The sequence below is a fragment of the Pan troglodytes genome, chromosome 2, assembly GCF_028858775.2.
Source record: "Pan troglodytes isolate AG18354 chromosome 2, NHGRI_mPanTro3-v2.0_pri, whole genome shotgun sequence".
In the NCBI taxonomy this organism is placed as follows: Eukaryota; Metazoa; Chordata; class Mammalia; order Primates; family Hominidae; genus Pan; species Pan troglodytes.
Genome location: NC_086015.1, coordinates 47,361,805 through 47,383,038, shown reverse-complemented (window position 1 = coordinate 47,383,038; position 21,234 = coordinate 47,361,805). Strand labels below are relative to the sequence as shown.

At 46.1% G+C, this 21,234-nt stretch overlaps 1 protein-coding gene across 29 annotated transcripts in view; it reads left to right on the top strand.

Moving 5' to 3' along the window:
• The window catches only part of ANO10 (anoctamin 10), a 325,787-nt gene extending 305,095 nt beyond the window's left edge, over positions 1–20,692 (top strand). For all 29 annotated transcript variants that reach the window (XR_010155571.1, XM_009445306.4, XM_024355436.3 and 26 more), the window contains one exon: positions 20,057–20,692. Coding sequence is in view for 28 of the 29 variants with exons in the window: in XM_009445306.4 (XP_009443581.1) it covers positions 20,057–20,125 (69 nt within the window). In the remaining variant the exon portion in view is untranslated. The remainder of the gene's footprint in view (positions 1–20,056) is intronic.
• Positions 20,693–21,234: the final 542 nt, after the last annotated feature.

Here is a 21,234-nt window from a genome sequence, read left to right as displayed (position 1 = left end):
GAAGGGAGACTTTAAAGCTGGACACCAAGTGCAGTCACGCACTGTGTGACGACGTTTTGGTCAATGACGGACCACATATATGATGGTGGTCCCAATGATGATTACTGTACTTTTCTATGTTTAGATACACAGATACTTCCCATGGGGTTATAGTCACCTATAGTGTTCTGTACAGTAACGTGCTGGGCAGATTCGCAGCCTAGCAGCAGTGGGCTACACCATGCAGCCTAGGAGTGTAGTATGCTGTGTCACCTAGGTCCATATAAGTGCACTCTGTGATGTTGACAGTGCAACAAAATTGCCTGACAATACAGTTCTCAGAACGTGTCCCGTCGTTAAGGGACATATGACTGTATGACGGTTCCTAGAGTCCAGTGAAGAAAACAACCACATCAGGGCACTCTCAAGTTCCTAATTCTCTTTCCCATTTCGAGATTGGCCCTCTGTCCTCCCAGTGGAGATTCCAGGCTTCAGTCCTGCCCCTAGGAAAGCCCCACCCTTACTCATAGGTGGCTTTCTCCAGGTTGAACCCCCTTTCCCTCAGCAGGACCACCTGTAGAGTCCAGGGATGCATGTGGGTTGCTGGGACTGAGGAGCTGTCAGGGCAGCCCAGGCATGACCCCTGCTCATTCTCCCTGCCTCCTTCCCAGAGATAGCTGATTTGGAGACACACACACACACACACACACACACTTACTTGTACACACCTACACACAACTTTCAAAAAGCCCGTTTTCTCAGACACCATGGAGCAGCCTGAATTCCTACCAAGGAAGAGAAACCTTTGCATGAGAATGAGCCCACCTGCAGAGACCCAGCACACAGTGAGGTCCCCTTTTTCTCTATTTTGAGGGGACATTTAAGTTTCTCAGATCAGGTGTTGCTGGCTCCATATGCAAAGCCAAGACTCCCTCAGTTATCAAGATGTCTTTCCTTCCTTCCCTTTCCTTTCCCTTCCCCTTTCCTCCTTTCTTCCTCTTTATTTCCCTTCCTTCTTCCTTCCTTCTTGCTTTCTCTTTTGCTTCCTTGCTCCTCTCCCTCCTTTCTTCTTTCCTTCCTTCTTTTTAAAGTATTTTATCTCAGATTGCTTTCAGGAAGAGAGGAGTGGCCATCAGCCAGAAGCAGAGGCACTTCCTTCAAACAAAAATGATTTAAACCAGGTCTCCTACTCTCCTAGCTAAAAAGAGGCAGGTGAATCCTTGAAATCACAACTTCCTCAGAATCCTCAGGCAGGACTCCCTGGACTCCAGAGTCAGAGAGAGCAACAGGACAGTTTATTCCCCCCTTGTCCATGGCAAGCCACAGGAGCCTGGGGGAGAAGGGTGTCTTCCTAGAACAAAAGCTCCTTGGGGGATGAATTTAATGTTGTATAATATTTTTGTTTGGTTGGTTGTATTGTTTGTTTTAGAACTTTGTCACATTTAATTTTTTTTTATTTCAATATGTTTTGGGGGAACAGGTGGTGTTTGGTTACATAAATAAGTTCTTTAGTGGTAATTACTGAGATTTTAGTGCACCCATCACCTGAGCACTGTACACTGTACCCAATGTGTAGTCTTTTATCCCTCACTCCCCTCCCATCCTTCCCCCCCATCCTTTCCCCCATGTCCCCAAAGTCATTCTTATACCTTTGCCTCCTCATAGTTTAGCTCCCAGTTATGAGTGAGGACATACGATGTTTGGTTTTCCATTCCTGAGTTACCTTACTTAATGTCTCCAGTGGTCTCCAGTTCCATCCAGGTCGCTGCGGATGCCATTATTTCGTTTCTTTTTATGGCTGAGTAGTATTCCATGGTATACACCACATTTTCTTTATCCACTCGTTGGTTGATGGGCATTTGGGCTGGTTCCATATTTATGCAGTTGCAAATTGTGCTGCTATAAACATGCATTTACAAGTATCTTTTTCGTATAATAATTTCTTTTCCTCTGGGGAGATACCTAGTAGTGGGATTGCTGGATTGGGGTGGATCTATTTTTAGTTATTTAAGGAATCTCCACACTGTTTTCTATAGTGGTTGTACTAGTTTACATTCCCACCAACAGTGTAAAAGTATTCCCTTTTCACTGTATTCATGCCAACATTTATTACTTTTTATTTTTTGATTATGGCCATTCTTGTAGGAGATATTGCATTGTGGTTTTGGTTTGCATTTCCCTGATCATTAATGATGTTGAGCATTTTTTCATATGCTTGTTGTCCATTTGTATATCTTATTTTGAGAATTGTCTGTTCATGTCCTTAGCCTACTTTTTGATGGGATTGTTTTTTTTCTTGCTGATTTGAGTTCTTTGTAGATTCTGGATATTAGTCCTTTGTTGGTTGTATATATAGATTATGAAGATTTTCTCCCACTCTGTGGGTTGTCTGTTAACTCTGCTGATTGTTTCTTTTGCTGTGCAGAAGCTTTTTAGTTTAATTAAGTCCCATCTATTTATCTTTATTTTTGTTGCATTTGCTTTTGGGTTCTTGGTCATGAAGTCTTTGCCTAAGCTAGTGTCTAGAAGGGTTTTTCTGATGTTATCTTCTAGAATCTTTATGGTTTCAGGTCTTAGATTTAAGTCTTTGATTAATCTTGAGTTGATTTTTGTATAAAGTGAGAGATGAAGATCCAGTCTCATTCTTCTACATGTGGCTATCCAATTATCCGACCACCATTTGTTGAATAAGGTGTCCTTCCCCACTTTGTTTTTGTTTGCTTTGTCGAAAATCAGTTGACTGTAAGTATTTGGCTTTATTTCTGGATTCTGTGTTCTATTTGATTGGTCTATATGCTTGTTTTTATGCCAGTACCATGCTGTTTTGGTGATGATGGCCTTATAGTTTGAAGTCGGGTAATGTATGCCTCAAGATTTGTTCTTTTTGCTTAGTCTTGCTTTGGCTATGCAGGCTCTTTTTTCATTCCATATGAATTTTAGGATTGTTTTTTGTAGTTCTGTGAAGAATGATGGTACTATTTTGATGGAAATTGCATTGAATTTGTAGATTGCTTTTGGTGGTATGGTCATTTTCACAATATTGATTCTACCTATCCATGAGCATGGGATGTGTTTCCATTTGTTTGTGTCATCTGTGATTTCTTTCAGCAGTGTTTTGTAGTTTTCCTTGTAGAGGTCTTTCACCTCCTTGGTTAGGTATATTCCTAAGTATTTTACTTTTCTTTTTTTTTTTTTTTTTTTTGAAGCTATTTTAAAAGAAGTTGAGTTCTTGATTTGATTCTCAGCTTGGTCGCTGTTGGTATATAGCAGGGCTACTGATTTGTGTACATTAATTTTGTATCTGGAAACTTTGCCGAATTCATGTACCAGTTCTAGGAACTTTTTGGATGAGTTTTTAGGGTTTTTTAGGTATATGATTGTGTCATCAGCAAACAGCAGCAGTTTGATTTCCTCTTTACCGATTTGGATGCCCTTTCTTTCTTTCTCTTGTCTGATTGCTCTGGCTAGGACTTCCAGTACTATGCTGAATAGAAATAGTGAAAGTGGGCATCCTTGTCTTGTTCCAGGGGGAATGCCTTCAACTTTTCCCTTTTCAGTAAAATGTTGGCTGTGGTTTGTCATGGATGGCTTTTATTACCTTAGGGTATGTCCCTTCTATGCTGATTTTGCTGAGGGTTTTAATAATAAAGTGACGCTGGATTTTGTCAAATGTTTTTTCTGCATCTACTGAGATGATCATGTGATTTTTGTTTTTAATTCTGTTTATGTGGTGTATCACATTTATTGACTTGTGAATGTTAAATCATCCCTGCATCCCAGGTATGAAACCAGGGATTTTTGTTTTTTATTTGGTTTATGTGGTATATCACATTTATTGACTTGCAGATGTTAAACCATCCCTGCATCCCTGGTATGGAACCCACTTGATCATGGTGGAGTATCCTTTTTTTTTTTTTTTTTTTTTTTTGAGACAGAGTCTCGCTCTGTCGCCCAGGCTGGAGTGCAGTGGCACAGTCTCGGCTCACTGCAAGCTCTGCCTCCCATGTTCACGCCATTCTCCTGTGTCAGCCTCCTAAGTAGCTGGGACTACAGGCACCTGCCACCACGCCCAGCTAATTTTTTTGTATTTTTAGTAGAGACAGTGTTTCACCATGTTAGCCAGGATGGTCTGGATCTCCTGACCTTGTGATCTGCCCGCCTTGGCCTCCCAAAGTGCTGGGATTACAGACATGAGCCACCGCGCCCGGCCATGGATTATCTTTTTGATATGCTGTTGTATTCCGTTAGCTACTATTTTGTTGAGGATTTTTGCATCTATGTTCATCAGGGATATTGGTCTGTAGTTTTCTTTTTTTATGTCCTTTCCTGGTTTTGGTCTTAGGATGATACTGGCTTCATAGAATGATTTAGGGAGGATTCCCTCCTTCTCTATCTTTTGGAATAATGTCAATAGGATTGTTACCAGTTCTTTGAATGTCTGATAGAATTCAGCTGTGAATCCATCTAGTCCTGGATTCTTTTTTTTGTTGGTAACATTTTAATTACCATTTCAATCTCACTGCTTGTTATTGGTCTGTTCAGAGTTTCTATTTCTCCCTCATTTAAACTAGGAGGGTTGTATATTTCCAGGAATTTACCTGTCTCCTCTAGGTTTCCTAGTTTATGCACATAAAGGTGTTCATAGTAGCCTGAATGATCTTTTGTATTTCTTTGGTATTGGTTGTAATATCTCCCGTTTCGTTTCTAATTAAGCTTATTTGGATCTTCTCTCTTCTTAATCCATTAGTCTATCTTTTCAAAGAACCAGCTTTTCGTTTCATTTATCTTTTGTATTGTTTTTGTTTGTTTGTTTCATTTAGTTCTGCTCTGATCTTGGTTATTTCTTTTCTTCTGTTGGGTTTGGGTTTGGTTTGTTCTTGTTTGTCTAGCTCCTTGAGATGTGACCTTAGATTGTCTATTTGTGCTCTTTCAGACTTTGTGACGTAGGCATTTAATGCCATGAACGTTCTTCTTAGCACCACCTTTGCTATATCCGCACTGCCTTTGCTGTATCCCAGAGGTTTTGATAGGTCGTGTCACTATTATTCAGTTCAAACAATTTTTTAATTTCCATCTTGATTTCATTGTTGACCCCAATGATCATTCGGGAGCAGGCTATTTAATTTCCATGTATTTGCAGGGTTTCAAGGGTTTCTTTTGGAGTTGATTTCCAGTTTTATTCCACTGTGGTCTGAGAGAGTACTTGCCATAATTTCGATTTTCTTATATTTGTTGAGACTTGTTTTGTGGCCCGTTGTATGGTCTATCTTGGAGAATGTTCCATGTGCTTATGAGTAGAATGTATATTCTGCAGTTGTGAGTAGAATGTTCTGTAAATATCTGTTAAGTCCATTTGTTCTAGGGTATAGTTTAAGTCTGTTGTTTCTTTGTTGACTTTCTGTCTTAATGACCTGTCTAGTGCTGTCAGTGGAGTATTGAAGTCCCCCACTATTATTGTGTTGCTGTCTATTTCATTTCTTAGGTCTAGGAGTAATTGTTTTATAAATTTGGGAGCTCTAGTGTTAGGTGCATATATATTTAAGATTGTGATATTTTCTGGTTGGACTATTTCTTTTATCATTATATCATGTCCCTGTTTGTCCTTTTTAACTGTTGTTGTTTTAAAGTTTGTTTTGTCTGATATAAGACTAGCTACTCCTGCTTGCTTTTGGTGTCCATTTTCATGGAATATATTTTTCCACCCCTTTACCTTAAGTTTATGTGAGTTCTTATGTGTCAGGTGAGTCTCCTGAAGGCAGCAGCAGATACTTGGTTGGTGAATTCTTTTCCCTTCTGCCATTCTGTATCTTTTAAGTGAAGCATTTAGGCCATTTACATTCAACATTAGTGACATGGGTTGACCATGTCCTGGCCCAGATCTCATCTTGAATTGTAGTTTCCATAATCCCCATGTGTCATGGGAGGGCCCAGTGGGAGCTGTTTTAATCATGGGGGCGGTTACCCTCATGCTGTTCTTCTCATGGTGGCGGGTGAGTTCTCATGAGATCTGATGGTTTTATAAGGGGCTTGTACCCCTTTGCTCGGCGCTTCTCTCTCCTGCCACCATGTGAAGAAGGACGTATTTGCTTCCCCTTCCGCCATGATTGTATGTTTCCTGAGGCCTCCCCAGCCATGCATAAATGTGAGTTAATTAAACCTCTTTTCTTTGTAAATTATCCAGTCTTGGGCACTTCTTCATAGCAGCGTGAGAACGGATTAATACAGTTAGTATTGAGATGTGAGGTACTATTCTATTCAACATGCTATTTGTTGCCTGAATGCCTTGTTTTTTTCATTGTGGTGGTGTTTTATAGGTCCTGTGAGATTTATACTTTAAGGAGGTTCTATTTTGGTGTATTTTGAGGATTTGTTTCAAGATTTAGAGCTCCTTTTAGCAGTTTTTATAGTGCTGGCTTGGTAGTGGCGAATTCTCTCAGCATTTGTTTGTCTGAAAAAGACTGTATCTTTCCTTCATTTATGAAGCTTAGTTTCGGTAGACACAAAATTCTTGGCCAATTGTTTTGTTTAAGGAGGCTAAAGATAGGACCCCAATCCCTTCTAGCTTGTAGGGTTTCTGATGAGAAATCTGCTGTTAATCTGATAGATTCCTTTGTAGGTTACCTGATGTATTTGCCTCCCAGCTCTTAAGATTCTTTCCTTCATCTTGACCTTAGATAGCCTGATGACTATGTCCCTAAGTGATAATCTTTTTGTGTTGTATTTCCCAGGTGTTCTTTGAGCTTCTTGTATTTGAATGTTAGATTTCTAGCAATGCTGGAGAAGTTTTCCTCAATTATTCCCTCAAATATGTTTTCCAAACTTTTAGATTTCTCTTCTTCCTTGAGAACACCAATTATTCTTAGGTTTGGTTGTTTAACATAATCCCAAACTTCTCGGAGGCTTTGTTAATTTTTTTAAATTCTTTTTCTTTGTCAGATGGGGTTAATTTGAAAGCCTTGTCTTTGAGCTCTGAAATTCTGTCTTCTGTTGGTTCGATTCTGTTGCTGAGACTTCCAGTGCATTTTGCAGTTCTGTAAGTGCATCCTTAATTTCCAGAAGTTGTGATGGTTTTTTATTTATGCTATCTATTTCACTGGAGATTTTTCCATTCATATCCTGCATCATTTTTTTATTTATTTATTTAAGTTGGACTTCGCCTTTCTCTGGTGCCTCCTTGATTGGCTTAATAGTCAACCTTCTGAATTCTTTTTCTGGCAATTCAGAGATTTGATCTTGGTTTGGATCCATTGCTGGTGAGCTAGTGTGATCTTTTGGGGGTGTTAAACAACCTTGCCTCTGCTGTATCACACAGGTCATCAGGGAAGTTGGGGAAAGCTGGCAGCCACAGCCCTCACCCAGCTCCTATGCAGCCCACAGCCCAAAAGGCCAGTCTCCCTCCCACCGTGCCCCCACAACAGCGCTGAGTTTATTTCCAGGGCTGAGAACTTTCTCTAGGCTATATGCCTCCCAGCCGAGAAAGCAAGCAGACTCACAGTTCCTGGCTGTCCCACAGAGCCTGGAGGCAGTCCATCTCCTTTAAAGGGTCTGGATTCTCTTGGCTTTCCTGGTATGTTCCTGCAGTAGTTCTTGGAGCAAAAGTTCACGATGTGGGCCTCCACACACTGCTCTGTTTGCCTGAGTGGAAGCTGCAAGTTAGTCCTTCCTTCTATTTGCCATTTTCAGGTTCAGGGCTCACTCCTCACTTCTTCTAAGTTCTCCAATTGCAAAAGCACATTCAATATTTTTAATAAAAAAAGACATATGCTTTAAATATTATCCAATTTATTACTAACAGTACCCGATTAAAATATGTAACCTGGAGGAAAAAGAAAGACAGTCCGTTGGTAGTTCAGTGCTGTATGTGTCCCAAGATGTGTTTTGATGGCCTTTTGTCACCAACTGGGACAGCATTGTGTCACTTGAGTTCTAGATTTGTGAAAATATTGACTGGCTGCCGTGTGTGCTCAGGATCCTATAGCATAGCAGTGAGGAATGTTCAATGATGTTTTCATCAACCTGTATTTAGTGATCAGTATTGGTTACAGGGACTGCCACTCAGGAAGGGATATAGGTAATGGAAAATTAAAGTGAAATGAAAGGTGTTGGGGAGAAGCAGTAATTAATCCTGCTTGTTGAGGTTTCTAGGTGGGAATGAGTAAAAATTAACTTTTCTGAGGGAAAATGATGTCAAGTGAATAAAGGCTAGAATCCCTGCCTAACACTTACTGTGTTGTTCCTACACAAAAATCAAGCATAGTCAAGTCAACCATCCCTGGCTCCAGCTTTACCCAGGCTCTATAGAAGGGGTGCCTAGTGCCTGCAATTCTGACGACTCACAGCCATCATCACCCAGGGGTAGCCCTTCTCAACTGGCCAGGAACAGGGCCCTGCTCTGGGGGGAAGGGTACATGGTAATCTCTTGTACAGTGAGGGGATATAGAGTTTTAAAAATCATAATGTTGTAATTATCAATTTTGTTTTACTCATAATAGTAATATTGAAATTTTAAATGACGTTATAGAAGATATAGATATTTGCATTTATCAAAGGGCCATACAGTGTTCAGATGTGGGGAAAACTGCCCTGGGAAAGATTGTAAAGGTGATGGGAAACATTTATACTTTCTCTGCGGTCTGCAGTTGTGGCTGCATTTCATAAGGATCTGTTTTCACCTTGGTGATGGCCTTAGTGTTTCTGAAGAATGGAACCAATCCCCTCTGCCGCCACCAGGGGTCCTTTGATGCCTGGGTGCCTCCTTTACCTTCCTAGGTGTGCAGAAAGTGGGTGCAGAGCTTTTCTGGGCAGAGAAGGAGCTCACCCTTTGGCAGCTGCTCCTACTCATCCCACTTTCACTTTCCTTGTGGCCACTGGCAGTGTTTTCTTAGATTAAAGGTTGTTCTCCCTTTATAGTTAAGAGTAATATTTACTAAGTTGTGTTGAAACTGATGTGGGCAGTGGACTGTCTCCTGCATTTCATTTAGTAGGCTCTTACTTCATCCTTTAACTTTCTAAACTGAGTTTCTTTCTCATGCGACAGTGAAATTGTGTCCCCTCATACTCCATGAGTCGGGACTCCAGTGGGAGGCTGGACACTGGATTACCTCTGATCACCAAGGCATCTTTCTCAGATGGCCACCACTGTGCCACCCCAGTTCAGGGTCCTTTTAGAGACTCTTTGATTTCTAGAGTGTTTATTCCTATTCTTTGGGCTTTTAAACTTTTGTGTCATTCCTTGATCTAATCAAACTGTCAAGGCTTCAATTCCTGGATCTGTAAATGTCACCTAGCCATGGCTTTCACTGAAGGAGCCTGCGGGGTTTCTTTGGAACAGCCACTTGTGCTTGGTGTCCACTGGCCTGGCCACGCCTCCTCTTCTGGCCTGAACCTGAGCCCTGGCTCTCTAGCTATCAACATGGAACCTCAGATCAAAGATGAGGGCTGGCTAGATGGTCATCTTGGCCTTGGATGGTCACAGACCTCTCTGGGTCTTATCTCCCAAGGGCCCCAGGTGACCTGTATGACAACATAGGGGGTTCTCTGGCTTGTGAAAGAACAATGCTGCCGCCCTCCTTGGCTCCAAGGGCTTCTAGACCGGAAAGTAGTTATTCCTGAAGGACTTGGCACCCTTCCTCCCAGGCAAGGAGGAGGGAGAGCCTTCCTGAAGAAGTGATGCTGTGGGCCCTGTGCGGGGGCTCACACCTGTAATCCCAGTGCTTTGGGAGGCCGAGGCAGGCAGATCACTTGAACCAGGAGTTCAAGACAAGCCTGGGCAACATGGTGAAACCCCATCTCTGCAAAATATACAAAAAATTAGCTGGGCGTAGTGGCACACTCCAGCCTCCCAGCTACTCAGAAGGCTGAGGTGGGAGGATCACCTGATCCTGGAAGGTCCAGGCTGCAGTGAGCTGTGATTGTGCCACTGCACTCCACTCCAGCCTAGGTGACAGAGTGAAACCCTGTCTCAAAAAAAAAGTAATTTAAATATTGTTTTAAAAAAGAAGTCATGCTATGTAAGTCTTGTCCAGGAAATGTCTCCTCCAGACCAGATGCTCTTGGTCATCTAGATGACCTGAACAATTGGGACAATGTCCTAGTAACATCACTGAATGTGTCAGTATCATGGGGCTGAGGATAATACACAAGAAGATTGTAGACCTCGCTGGCATCTGAAACAGCTCACTGCCATATTACAGCAGAACCTGGGTGGAAGATCTCCTCTTCGCATTTCTGTTTGCAAAATAACATCACACCTGTAGATCTAGTTACAGTGAAACTAGAAAGGAGCCATGCCAAAGTCATTTTAAAAAGAAACTTCATTCTTTGCCCTGTGATTTGGAGGCAAACTGATTACATGTTATTTTTACATTATTATTTGCAAAAATATGAAAATTTCCCCCTTTCTCAGAATTGGTGTCACCTTCATTGTCTTTTTGGTCCTCCCATCTGGGAACATCATTCCCATGTCTTCCTCACTTTGTTGCCCTCTTACCTATGTTGCCATAACACACATAGTTGATGGTCATTCCAGAAGTAATTGTAGCTTTCGTATATAATTATATTACTTCTTTAAGATTAGTCATAGTTTGCTTTTGATGTTAGGGACTTTGATTCTTTTGATTTATAATTATACCTCTACTTTACAAGTGTCAAAATACTGCCCCTGTCTCAGCCTCAGGCCACTGCTCTAGTCCCCTTGGTTGATGTCCCCAGGACACCCCCAGCCCACTGTTCTCCATGCTCATATCAGGATGTTTCAAAAAACCGTCCATTCAATTCAGCCTTTTAAGCAACATCTGTTACTAGCTTTTTCTCTTCATCCAGTGGAGGAGATATGGCTTATTTTAACCTTTCTTGTTCCTGAATAATTTATTAATGTTTCTACTCCCTTTTATGTGTTTAGTAAACTGCAGTCCCTTGCAGATCGAGGTTTCTGGTTCTTGCCATGCTCTTTGTTGGAGGTGCTCTTCAGCAGCTCTCCATCACCAGCCAGTTGGTGACAAGAGGCCATCAGAACACATCTGGGGCACACACAGCAATGAACCACCAAGGGGCTCCTTCCATTCTCTTTCCTCCAGGTCACACCTTTTAATGGGGTGCAGTTGGTAATAAGTTGGATAATATTTAAAGCACATGCCTATTTTTTACTTATTAAAAATATTGAATATGACAAAGTTGTAAAAACAAACAAAAATAAACAAACAAAAAATATTATATGGCATTAAATTCATCCCTCAAGGAGCTTCTGTTCTAGGAAGACACCCTTCTCCCCCAGGCTCCTGTGGCTTGCCATGGACAAGGGGGGAATAAACTGTCCTGTTGCTCTCTCTGGCTCTGGAGTCCAGGGAGTCCTGCCTGAGGATTCTGAGGAAGTTGTGACTTCAAGGATTCACCTGCCTCTTTTAGCTAGGAGAGTAGGAGACCTGGTCTAAATCATTTGTGTTTAAAGGAAGTGTCTCTGCATCTGAGTTTCAGCTGCTCGAGCGTTTGTGATTTTGCCAACTGTCTCACTATGGTTTCCACATTTTCTTATTCTTGTTCCCTTTGGAAGCCTTTCTTTAAAAAAAAAAAAATCATCAAGGACTTCTGGATATTTTTTAAAACCTGATTCTTTTTTTCTGAGACAGAGTTTCCCTCTTGTCACCCAAGCTGGAGTGCAATGGTGCATTCTCGGCTCACTGCCACCTCCACCTCTCGGGTTCAAGCGATTCTCCTACACTAGCCTCCCGAGTAGCTGGGATTACAGGCGCCCGCCACCACGCCTGGCTATTTTTTTTTGTATTTTTAGTAGAGACAGGGTTTCACCATGTTGGCCAGGCTGGTCTCAAACTCCTGACCTCAGGTGATCCACCTGCCTTGGCCTCCCAAAGTGCTGGGATTACCAGCATGAGCCACTGCGCCCACCCAAAAAAATGATTCTTAAAGTTTTTTGTTGTTTTTTTTTTTTTTGAGACAGAGTTTCACTCTGTCACCCAGGCTGGAGTGTAGTGGCGCAATCTCGGCTCACTGCACCCTCCGCCTCCCGGGTTCATGTGGTTCTCCTGCCTCAGCCTCCTGAGTAGCTGGGATTACAGGTGCCTGCCACCACGCCCAGCTAATTTTTGTATTTTTAGTAGAGACGGAGTTTCACTATGTTGGCTAGACTGGTCTTGAACTCCTGACTTCAAGTCATGTGCCCACCTCGGCCTCCCAAAGTGCTGGGATTACAGGCGTGAGCCACCGCGCCCGGCCAGTTCTTAAAGTTTTAAGCACTCTTTAATATCTTGCTAAAATGTGTGCATACAGATCAAGATAGGGTTAACCTGGTGTATCTGGAGCCAGGCTGCCATGGTTTCAGAGATTTAGCAGAAGCAGAAAATCTGAGCCAGGTGTGACAAGACAAAATTGGATCCACACCAATAATTCAGAGATACTCGCAAGATCTCATGGATTAGAAGTGTGATCCAGCTGAATCTGAATCTCAAAGCACAGGTGACCCCAGTGGATAGTTGGGTGATATTATTATAGTACAAAAATGAAACGTCTAGATCCAACATCAGGGTAGGGGCAGGGCAGCCTGTAGGTTAGGAGCCAGCTCTGGAGCCAGACGGCCTGGGCTCAAACCTGCTATAACCTGGTGCAAGTTTCTCAACCTTTATGTGCCTCTGTTTTTTCTTTAAAATCATAATGGTATGTCTCTCATAGGGTGGTTATGAGGAGTAAATCAAATGTGCATAGCGTTTAGAACAGTGCCTGGCGTGCAATGTGATGTAAGTGTTGGTCACTATGAATTTAAATTACACACAGGTAATATAACAGACATTAAAAGTTATATCAACAAAGGAGGTTAAAAAGAGGTTTTGCTGTACAAGAGCAATTAGAAATGCAGGAAATGGGGAGTTAAGTAGCCAAGATTGGCATGAACCTAGCACAGGGAACCCTAGGAAGCATAGGACTGATGCCCAGACCCATGGACCTGAGCCCCACAGCCTGGAGGAACCATCTAGATGGGTGCGTCCACTCCATGCTGAAGCCTGGGGGTTCTGCAGAAGGATCTCTTGGTTTAGTTACTAGGTGATTTCGTGTATATTTGGGGTATGCATAACTTGGAGAAAATATCAGTGTCCACTGATAGAACATGAAAGGACAGAGGCGATGAGCAGCCCTGATGAGGGCTTGCTGCCTCTGACGACATTTCCCAGACCCAGGGAGGTGGGTCAGTTTTGCTTGGTCATTTTGTGTTAGCATCCAGCTCTTTCTGGCCACCTGTGGAACCTCATGGCCTGTAGCGTTGGTTGGTATGTGAGGATTCCAACTCCCAGATTTGGGAGGTGGCTGTAGTTAATCAGACATGACTAGCTTCCTGTTCCAGAAGCGTCAGAATGAGTGTGTGCCTGGGGATGGCTGGAAAGCCAGCCTCTGGCTTCTATAGGCACCTCACTCTCCATGGGAAGTAATTTGCAGTCTCAAAATATCTCCTTTCAAAGTCCTTTAACTTCTGTTTTGGGAAATTTTGCTCTGAAACCCAGATGTGCAGAGAAAGCAGGGCTCAAAAGATCATTTGAGAAACAGACATTACACCTTTGTTTCCCCTTTTTGAACTGACATCCACCCACCCCATGGTTAGCTCATGCAGTTAATGGCCTGTGTCATAGACTCCCTCACATGTCTCCTGTTGTGTGAGCGGGAGCCTTTCTGGAATGGGGATTTGATTTTCTTGGCGGAGTCTTTGTTTCTAGCTGGGACCAAGCTGATAATTTGGCACCGTGCTCCTCCCACACAGCTGTAACTGCAGACCACCTTCCGCTTCACCAGAGCCACATCTGAGCTTGCTAATCATGATTTCTGTCACACTCCCCCGTCACTCCACCCCTGACCCTCACCCAGCTTGAGCTTGCTAGCCATGATTTCTGCCACCCACCCCTCACCCAGCTTCTGAGTCAAAACCTTAGGCTGGGACCCAAATCTGCATTGTTACCAGGGCAGGTAGCTGCTGGGAACCCTGAAACCCGGTGCTTCTGACATAAAGCCCATCCTACTGGTGTGTTTTCTGTGATCCCATACATGGGATTGGCCAATTTGTGGGCCAGAGAGTGATGCTGACTTCAAGAACTTGAATATGTGTTACATGAGAAAGGAGGCTTTTCTCTTTCATACGCATGAAAAAAAGAGGCTTCACAAGTTCATCGGAATTACACTGAGGTTACTGGCTAAATTAGAATTTCTCTGGCTACTACTGCAGGCTGCAAGCTGGTCCCTCTTCCACAGTATTCATGGAGCACCAACTCAGTGCCAGGCACTGTCATAGGTCCTGGGGTCTAGTCATGGCCCTGCTCTCTGGAGACCACATACCAGGTAGGATAGAACATTTAAGACAGAAAAAAAATCTGCAAACAATGAATAAACCAGATGGTAATGCGAGGAGTGCAGCAATTGAAATAGAGGGATGGGATGGTGATGGGGGAGGAGGAAATAGAGGGATGAGGAGGAGACAGGCTGAGGACTGAGTGGCAGAAAGGAGTTGCCAGCAAAGCTCAGGCAGGGCAGGCAAGCCTGGGTGGAGGGAGCTGGTGGCTGGAGCAGAACCAAGGTTGGATTGCGGGGCAGCAGGGGACAAGGATGAGAGACAAGAAGGGGTGAACTGTAGTCCCCAGCGTGGTAGGGACCTTGGAGTGGCATACTACAGCCCCCCGTTTAAAACCCTGCTTGGGCTGCCTTGAGACAAGAGTGGGATGGTCTGGGGTGCCGTCTCAGTGCAGGCAGGGGCACAGCCTTGAGGAGGGAGGCAGGAGCAGCGCATGTGTGACAGGTAGAGGGGCTGGGCCGGGGGAGCAGGCATCCGCAGAGATGGCCGAAGTTCCGTGGTCTGAGATGCTGGCTGGTGGTGGCACTGCTTCCTGAGATGGGGATGACTGGGAGAAAGGCTGGCTGGGGTGGGAGGTGGGAGCTGGAGCACTGGCACTTGTGGTTGCCTGCAAGTCTTACATTTTTACATTTTGTCAAGTGTTAAAATGAAGCAACAATCAGAGGGAGAGGTGGATGTAACTCCCTCCAGGACCGCCTGACAGGCTGCTGCAAGCGCCTTCCTGCCCCTCTACTCACTGCTGTCGTGGCTGTTTAGAGCCTTATGGCACCACCAAGCCCAGACAGGCTTGGACTTTTTAATCATTATATTATGATATTTTCAGAACACTGAGGTAAACTTTTCAATAGAGAAAACAAATAAAAAGTCTGTGAAAATAGGTGCTTCAGAAGCCCCACTCTCCTTTTTTGTCTGAATTGTCAGGCTGTTGCTTGATTTTTGCCCTGACTCTAGCTGCATGTCCTCAATAAGCTGCCTAGCCTTGTGAGTCCCCAGGGCCATGTCAGTGACACCTGTAGAGAAGCCCTTGCTTGTGGTTGCAAGGTGTGAATAAGGGGTGTGTGCACAGCTTGAGTGGAGGAGGCTTGAAGTTGATCCTCCCTTCTTCCCCGCCATTCCCCTTCTCAGGGAGACTTGGAGGGTGGCTTCGTTTCAGGCAGTGGCTCTCTACCTCAGCTGCATGTTAGAATCAGTTGGGGAGCTTTGAAAAGTCCCTGTGCCCAGGCCACACTTAGGTGCATTAAATCAGACTTTGGGTGGGGGAGTAGGAATGGGTGATCATGATGCTCCATCTCAGGCCTGCACACCCAAGGCTGGGGTGGCTCGGGGGAACCAGGTGCTGCTGCTGGGCTGAAGTGGCCTGAGAACTCCATTCCTAGACACCCTATGTGGCCAGCAGCCTGGCTGTATCCCAGCCACTGCACCCTGCACTCAGAGGACATGGACGGTGAGGCCACTAGTGAACAGTAACTGATGACGCATGGGATTTTCTATCCTTCAGCCAAGGGCTCCCCAGACAGATTCCTTCTGTAGGTCTTGGTTTGGGAGGGGGGGCAGGAGTGAGAAGGGGTAATGGAGTAGTTGCTAGTAGATTTCAAATTGAGCAGGAGATGTAATCAAATGGTAGTGATTCCCTGAATGCTATGAATAGAAGGATCCTAAAGTTTATTGTGGGCTCAGCCAGAAGGAGTCTCTGCTACAAGGCTGGGAGGGAGAAGGGGCCATTTGAGGTCCATGGTGTCCACCGTGGTTATCACAAGTCTATGGAGTCCACCATGGCCATTCCAGGTCTGTGGGAAGCATTGCAATTCTCAGAAAGTATTTCTGTACTTCTCCACAGAGACAAGGGGATCCGGTCACACAGTCTTCCCCAGGTCAAGCTGTGCATTTGGCCAACACACTTAATGATTAGGTTCCTATTATAATCATTACTAATAATGATGCAAAAAATTAGTGCTTTTTAAAGAATAATTTGGAGCATGGGTGTTTTAATGAGTCACAAGTTAGAGGAAAATTCCATTCTGTCTCCATTTTGATACTTTTTTGGAGAAGTCGTCAGCTCTATTATCTTGCTTATATTTTTATGAAGATTTTAATTTAAGGATCCCCAAAGAAGCCAGGTTTTTTTTAAGGGGATATTGTTGCTCCCTCCCACCCCACCCACCCTCCAGCCAGGTTTGTTAAGGAGAAGAAGCCAAAGAACTGAGCTGCCAGAGGCAGCCTGGTGCCTAGGCACCGTCCCAGCCCACTCAGCCAGAGCCTGCAGTATGGCCTGGGAGAAATCTGTTTCACCCCTCCTGGCCCCAGCTCGCTTATTTGTGAAAGGTGACAGACAACAAATCAGAGACTTGCAAGCCTGGGGTGGCCAGTGGAAAAACTCGAAGGCTCGTTAAAAATTCAGAGAGTCTGGGGTCCACTGCAGGGCCTGCATTTAACCAGGTCTCAGGATTCTTAAGTGGCCATGAGACTGACTGTTCTTCAAGGTTCCTTCCTAATCATAAATTCTGTGATCCTGACATCACTTCTGCCAGTGCTCACCACTTCCCCATCGGGGAGGGTGTGGGAAGTGCTCTCGGGCCAGGGCTGTGGTTAGGGCTCAGCCTCCTCTTCACCAGGAGGACAGCCCTCCTGGAAAACAAATGGGATATTCCTGTTGTACGTCGCATGACCCCCATACTGAGGGTTGCAGACTCATGAGTGGTAGATAGCAATTGGTTTACCTAAGAGAAGCCATCTTAGGGCCAGCCAGCCGGTAATGAGTATCTGTGGCTCTGACTCCATTTGCAGCCAAGGGAGGTAGAGGCCTGCCCCATTTACACAGAAAAGGTGTGAATGTCAGCCACTGATTTCATGACAACTTGTCTCAGGAAAGCGGGTTGTTGCAGCTCATTTCCTCCAAATCGCTTGGGTTTTTCTTTGGACTTTAGCTGCAGGTTTTAATTTCTGGTTCTGCCATTGGCTTAGGGTCTTCCAGCTAGGGATTGTGGGCACAGGCAACCCAGGGAGTCGAGCTGAGCCCCCCTCCATACCATGGCCCTGGGAGGGAGAGTGCCCTTGGAAGGAAACCACCTGGTCTGCCACTGCCCTGTGGAGGCCCTGGGAGCACAGCCTTCCTGTCCCCTCCTGTTCCCCTGGCTGCCAAGCTGGCCTTGAGACATCCCATGGCCGTGGCCCAACTTGGGGATCACAGAACACTCCAGTGAGGCTTGGTCATTCATGGCTTTAAAAGAAGCCTTGCTCCAGGACAGGTGAAGGAAAGAGCAGAAATGTGCAAATGGCTCCTGCCTGGCCTGAGGCAAGGGAGGACTGTAGGGTCCCTGGCCATTCTTTCTACCTTTGCCACCAGTAGTGCAGTTCAGTGCAGATGACCTTGTGACCTCATGGACATCCTCAGGCTCTTAGGTGCTGCCCTGAGCAAGGCAGGCACTGCAGGTGGGAGGAACCCAGCCAAGTGGGTTCCGAGTTCCTTCCCTGAACTTGGGTGAAGCCCCCAACCCTGGGCCTGAGAGAAGGGGCTGTGGCCCTGAAGAAGCCCCTCATGGGCACATCAGTTATAAGGACAAGTGGGGGGCACCCCAGAAGCAGCCCCAGGAAGTGAGACAAAAGTCACATTGGGTTTGGTCATTTGGAGGAGAAGGCCCATCCACCCTGGCTACTGTGGAGCAGGGGGCCCCTCCCAGAGAGCTGCTGGATGCTTCTGTGCCTGACCTCATGGGGCTTCCAGCCACCATGCCTTGAAAGGAGCCTCAGATGCTCCCATTTTGATTTTCTTCCCCATGTGGAATGCCAGGGAAATGTGGCTGCAAGATTCCGTGACAAGCTGGGGAATGTTCTGTCTTCATTATTGTTTTAGTTTAGTTAAATTTACCGCACACAGTGGCTCATGCCCGTAGTCCCAGCTACTTGGGAAATTGAGGCAGGAGGATCCCTTGAGCCCAGGAGTTCGAGGTTGCAGTGTGATCACGCCTCTGCACTCCAGCCTGGGCAACAAAGTGAGACCCTGGCTCTTGAAAAAAAAAAAAAAAAGACATTTTAAAAGTCTTACAAGTATTAAATGATAACAGCTAGAAGAGTCTGCAGTGAACCTGGGCTGAAATATTACAGTTTTTATTTATGGTGATATTTAATATCTGTAGTTAACAGCATGGGCTTGTGGGAAGACCTGAAATGTTAGTAATGGAAGAGGTAGCAGATGCAAAAAACTCTGGGGAGACTTTTACAGTGCCTAGCAGTTCAGCCTTTCTAGGTTTGTGAACTATTAAACCATCTCTATCCCCCTGGCAGGATGAAGGTTATAGAAATCTTGCAGCGGTGGGTCATTTGGACAGGGCATGTCCCTGGGCCAGTGTTAACTTGTGTGTCTACCCCCTACTCCAGGCCTACTGAAATGCTGTGGCCCCTGCAGAAAGAACCCTCTTACCCCCACCACAGGTAAACTGGTCACCTTGACTCTCCATAGCCCCCCTTTCTCATCAAAAGCCATCTCCTAAGCCCTGCTTAGACCTGGATAAGAAAGGGCCAGCCAGTCCCCTCCCCAAGCCAAATGCAGAGGGCTCAGCTTCCAGGAGCCATCATGAGCCGCCCTGTGGGAGACAGGCCAGGCTCAGAAAACATGAGAATGGTCAGGAGTTGAGAGCACCTTCCTGAGGTACTGCAGATCTAAAGGATCCTTAGGAGGGTAAATTAAAGCAGCAGACAAGGACTTTTGATTGACAGTCTGTGAAAAGGGCTTCTCCCACTGAAAGCCACAGGGAGCATGGTATTGCTTCCAGCCCTGTGTGGCACTTGGGGCTCTCAAGATGAGTAGCCAGGTACTGGGGGTACCAGCCATGTTTGCGCTCAGAGTTTTGTTTTTCCATAGGTGAATCACTGTTACCAAAAATCTGTTTGAAGCCAACTTCCACAGTATTATAGTTATTCATTTATTCAACGAATAGGGCAGAGCTGTAGTGGTGTTTTCTAGCCATAAAACCGAAGTGACTGGGAGCTTCAGGGCTGGGGTAGGGGAAGGTAGGAGCAGCAGAACTGTCCCCTACGCCGCTGCCTGACTTGTGGGAACAGGCTCTCCCTTCTGACACCTCCCTGGAAGTCTCCCATCCTGCCCTCGAGGAGGGCACCTCTATCTTGACGTCACCCTCACAGAGACTTCATGGGTTGTTCCCAGTGAGGATGGGGGCGGAGGGGTGAGTGTAAGTCCTGTGGCTGTACTAGGGACAAAAGGCTGGTGAGAAACATCTGATGATTTGGGGCATCTGTTCTGTGCCAGGGACTTCATGGACAACAATACTTGCAGCCACCCTGCAAAATAGGCACTATTGCTCTCACTGCAGATTTGGAAACTCCGGCTCAGCGAGGTCAAACTGCCAGGGTCGCTCAAAGCACAGGGGCAAAGCAAGCACTTGGTCCCAAGCCTGTGCCCCGTCCTCTCTCAGGCCCTGTCCGCCTATTCCCCTCATCCTGGCCATCCAGGGAGGAGGAGACGCCAGCTGCTTCTCATTTCAGTGTCCTTAAAATCCCTGCTGGTCTGGGCTCACACAGTGCGACATTGCATTTCCACCACACCAACTGTCTCCCATCTCCTCAGAGTCAGACCCAGGGACTTGCAGGAAGCTGCAGGCAGCATCAGAGTCACCACTTCCCTGGGGTCAAAGCCACTGGCCAGGCTTCCACAGAGAGCAGAGGCCTCGGCCACTACTTAGGCTTCTGTGGCTCACCTGGTGTCCTGTTTTCTCTTAACAGCAAATGAAGCTCGTGACCGAGAACCTGAAGGAGGAACCAACGGAAAGCGGGAAGGAGAAGGCAACCTGAGTGCCCAGCGTGCCCAGCTGCCCTGTTGGCAGAGGCCTGTGTCTGTGCCACACCTGCCACAGTGGCAGGGGGGGTACCCGGGGCAGCATCGTGGCTCCTGAACCCAGACCCAATGCTTAGCCAAATGAAGTGGCTCCCATGTGGCAAGCACCCTTTTCAGTTTCACAGTGGCTTGGCTCGGGATCCTTGGCAGTTCCCCCAGCCCCACCCTGTCTGCTCCTTCCCAGTTCCTTCCCGGGCCCCACACGCTGCTCCAGCTGCCAACTTTGCTGCAGAGCCACTGCCGCCCTTGAGCCTCTCACCATGAGTGAGCCACCAGCTCTCCATGTTCCCCTCATAGCAGTGTCACTCCCAACCCCACCATGGCCCAGGGACCCATGGACAGGTTGGGGATGGGGTGTGTGCCCACTGTGCTCATCACAGGAGCCTCAGTTGAGAGTGAGCGGGGTACAGTAAGGCAGTGCTTCCCACACTGGACCTCTTTCCTGGTTCTCTTTTGCAATACGTTAACAGACCCTTTATCAACATAAACAATAGTAACTGAGCTATTAAAGGCAACCTCTCTGACTCCTTCTGCCTACATAGGTACCGCAATGGGCTTCCTTTTTCTGAAGCAATTGGTGAGGTCACTGAAGGTGGAGCGGTGAGATCAGGAGCCCAGGGTGAGGGGCTTGGCTGGAGGCCAGGCACCAAAGCTTGTAGCTGAAGGCTGGGCCATTTTTGAGAACTGCTGCTGGTGGTGCCCACCTACAGGGACACTAGGGCTGCTTTCACATGCAGGGTGTACCCATGGTGCCAAGCCAAGGGCCAGCAGCCACTCCTGGTGCCCTGGCCTGGGCTTGGGCTTGCAGAGAAAAGGGCCCTCCTTGCCCAGTGGTGCTGCCCACCTCCCTAGCTGTGTCCATGGACTGCCCTGCATTCACAGGCACAAGAATGCCATGTAGGCCAGTGCTGCCCACGTATACAGCCCTTCCCACCAGCGCTGGCCATCCTGCTGTAGCCAAGACACTACAGACCCGTGGGCACCTCCACTCGGACAGCAGCAGATGCCCTGGCCCACCCGGAGAAGGTGAGAAGGTGAAGAGCGGGGTGGGGCCGCCATGCTTCCT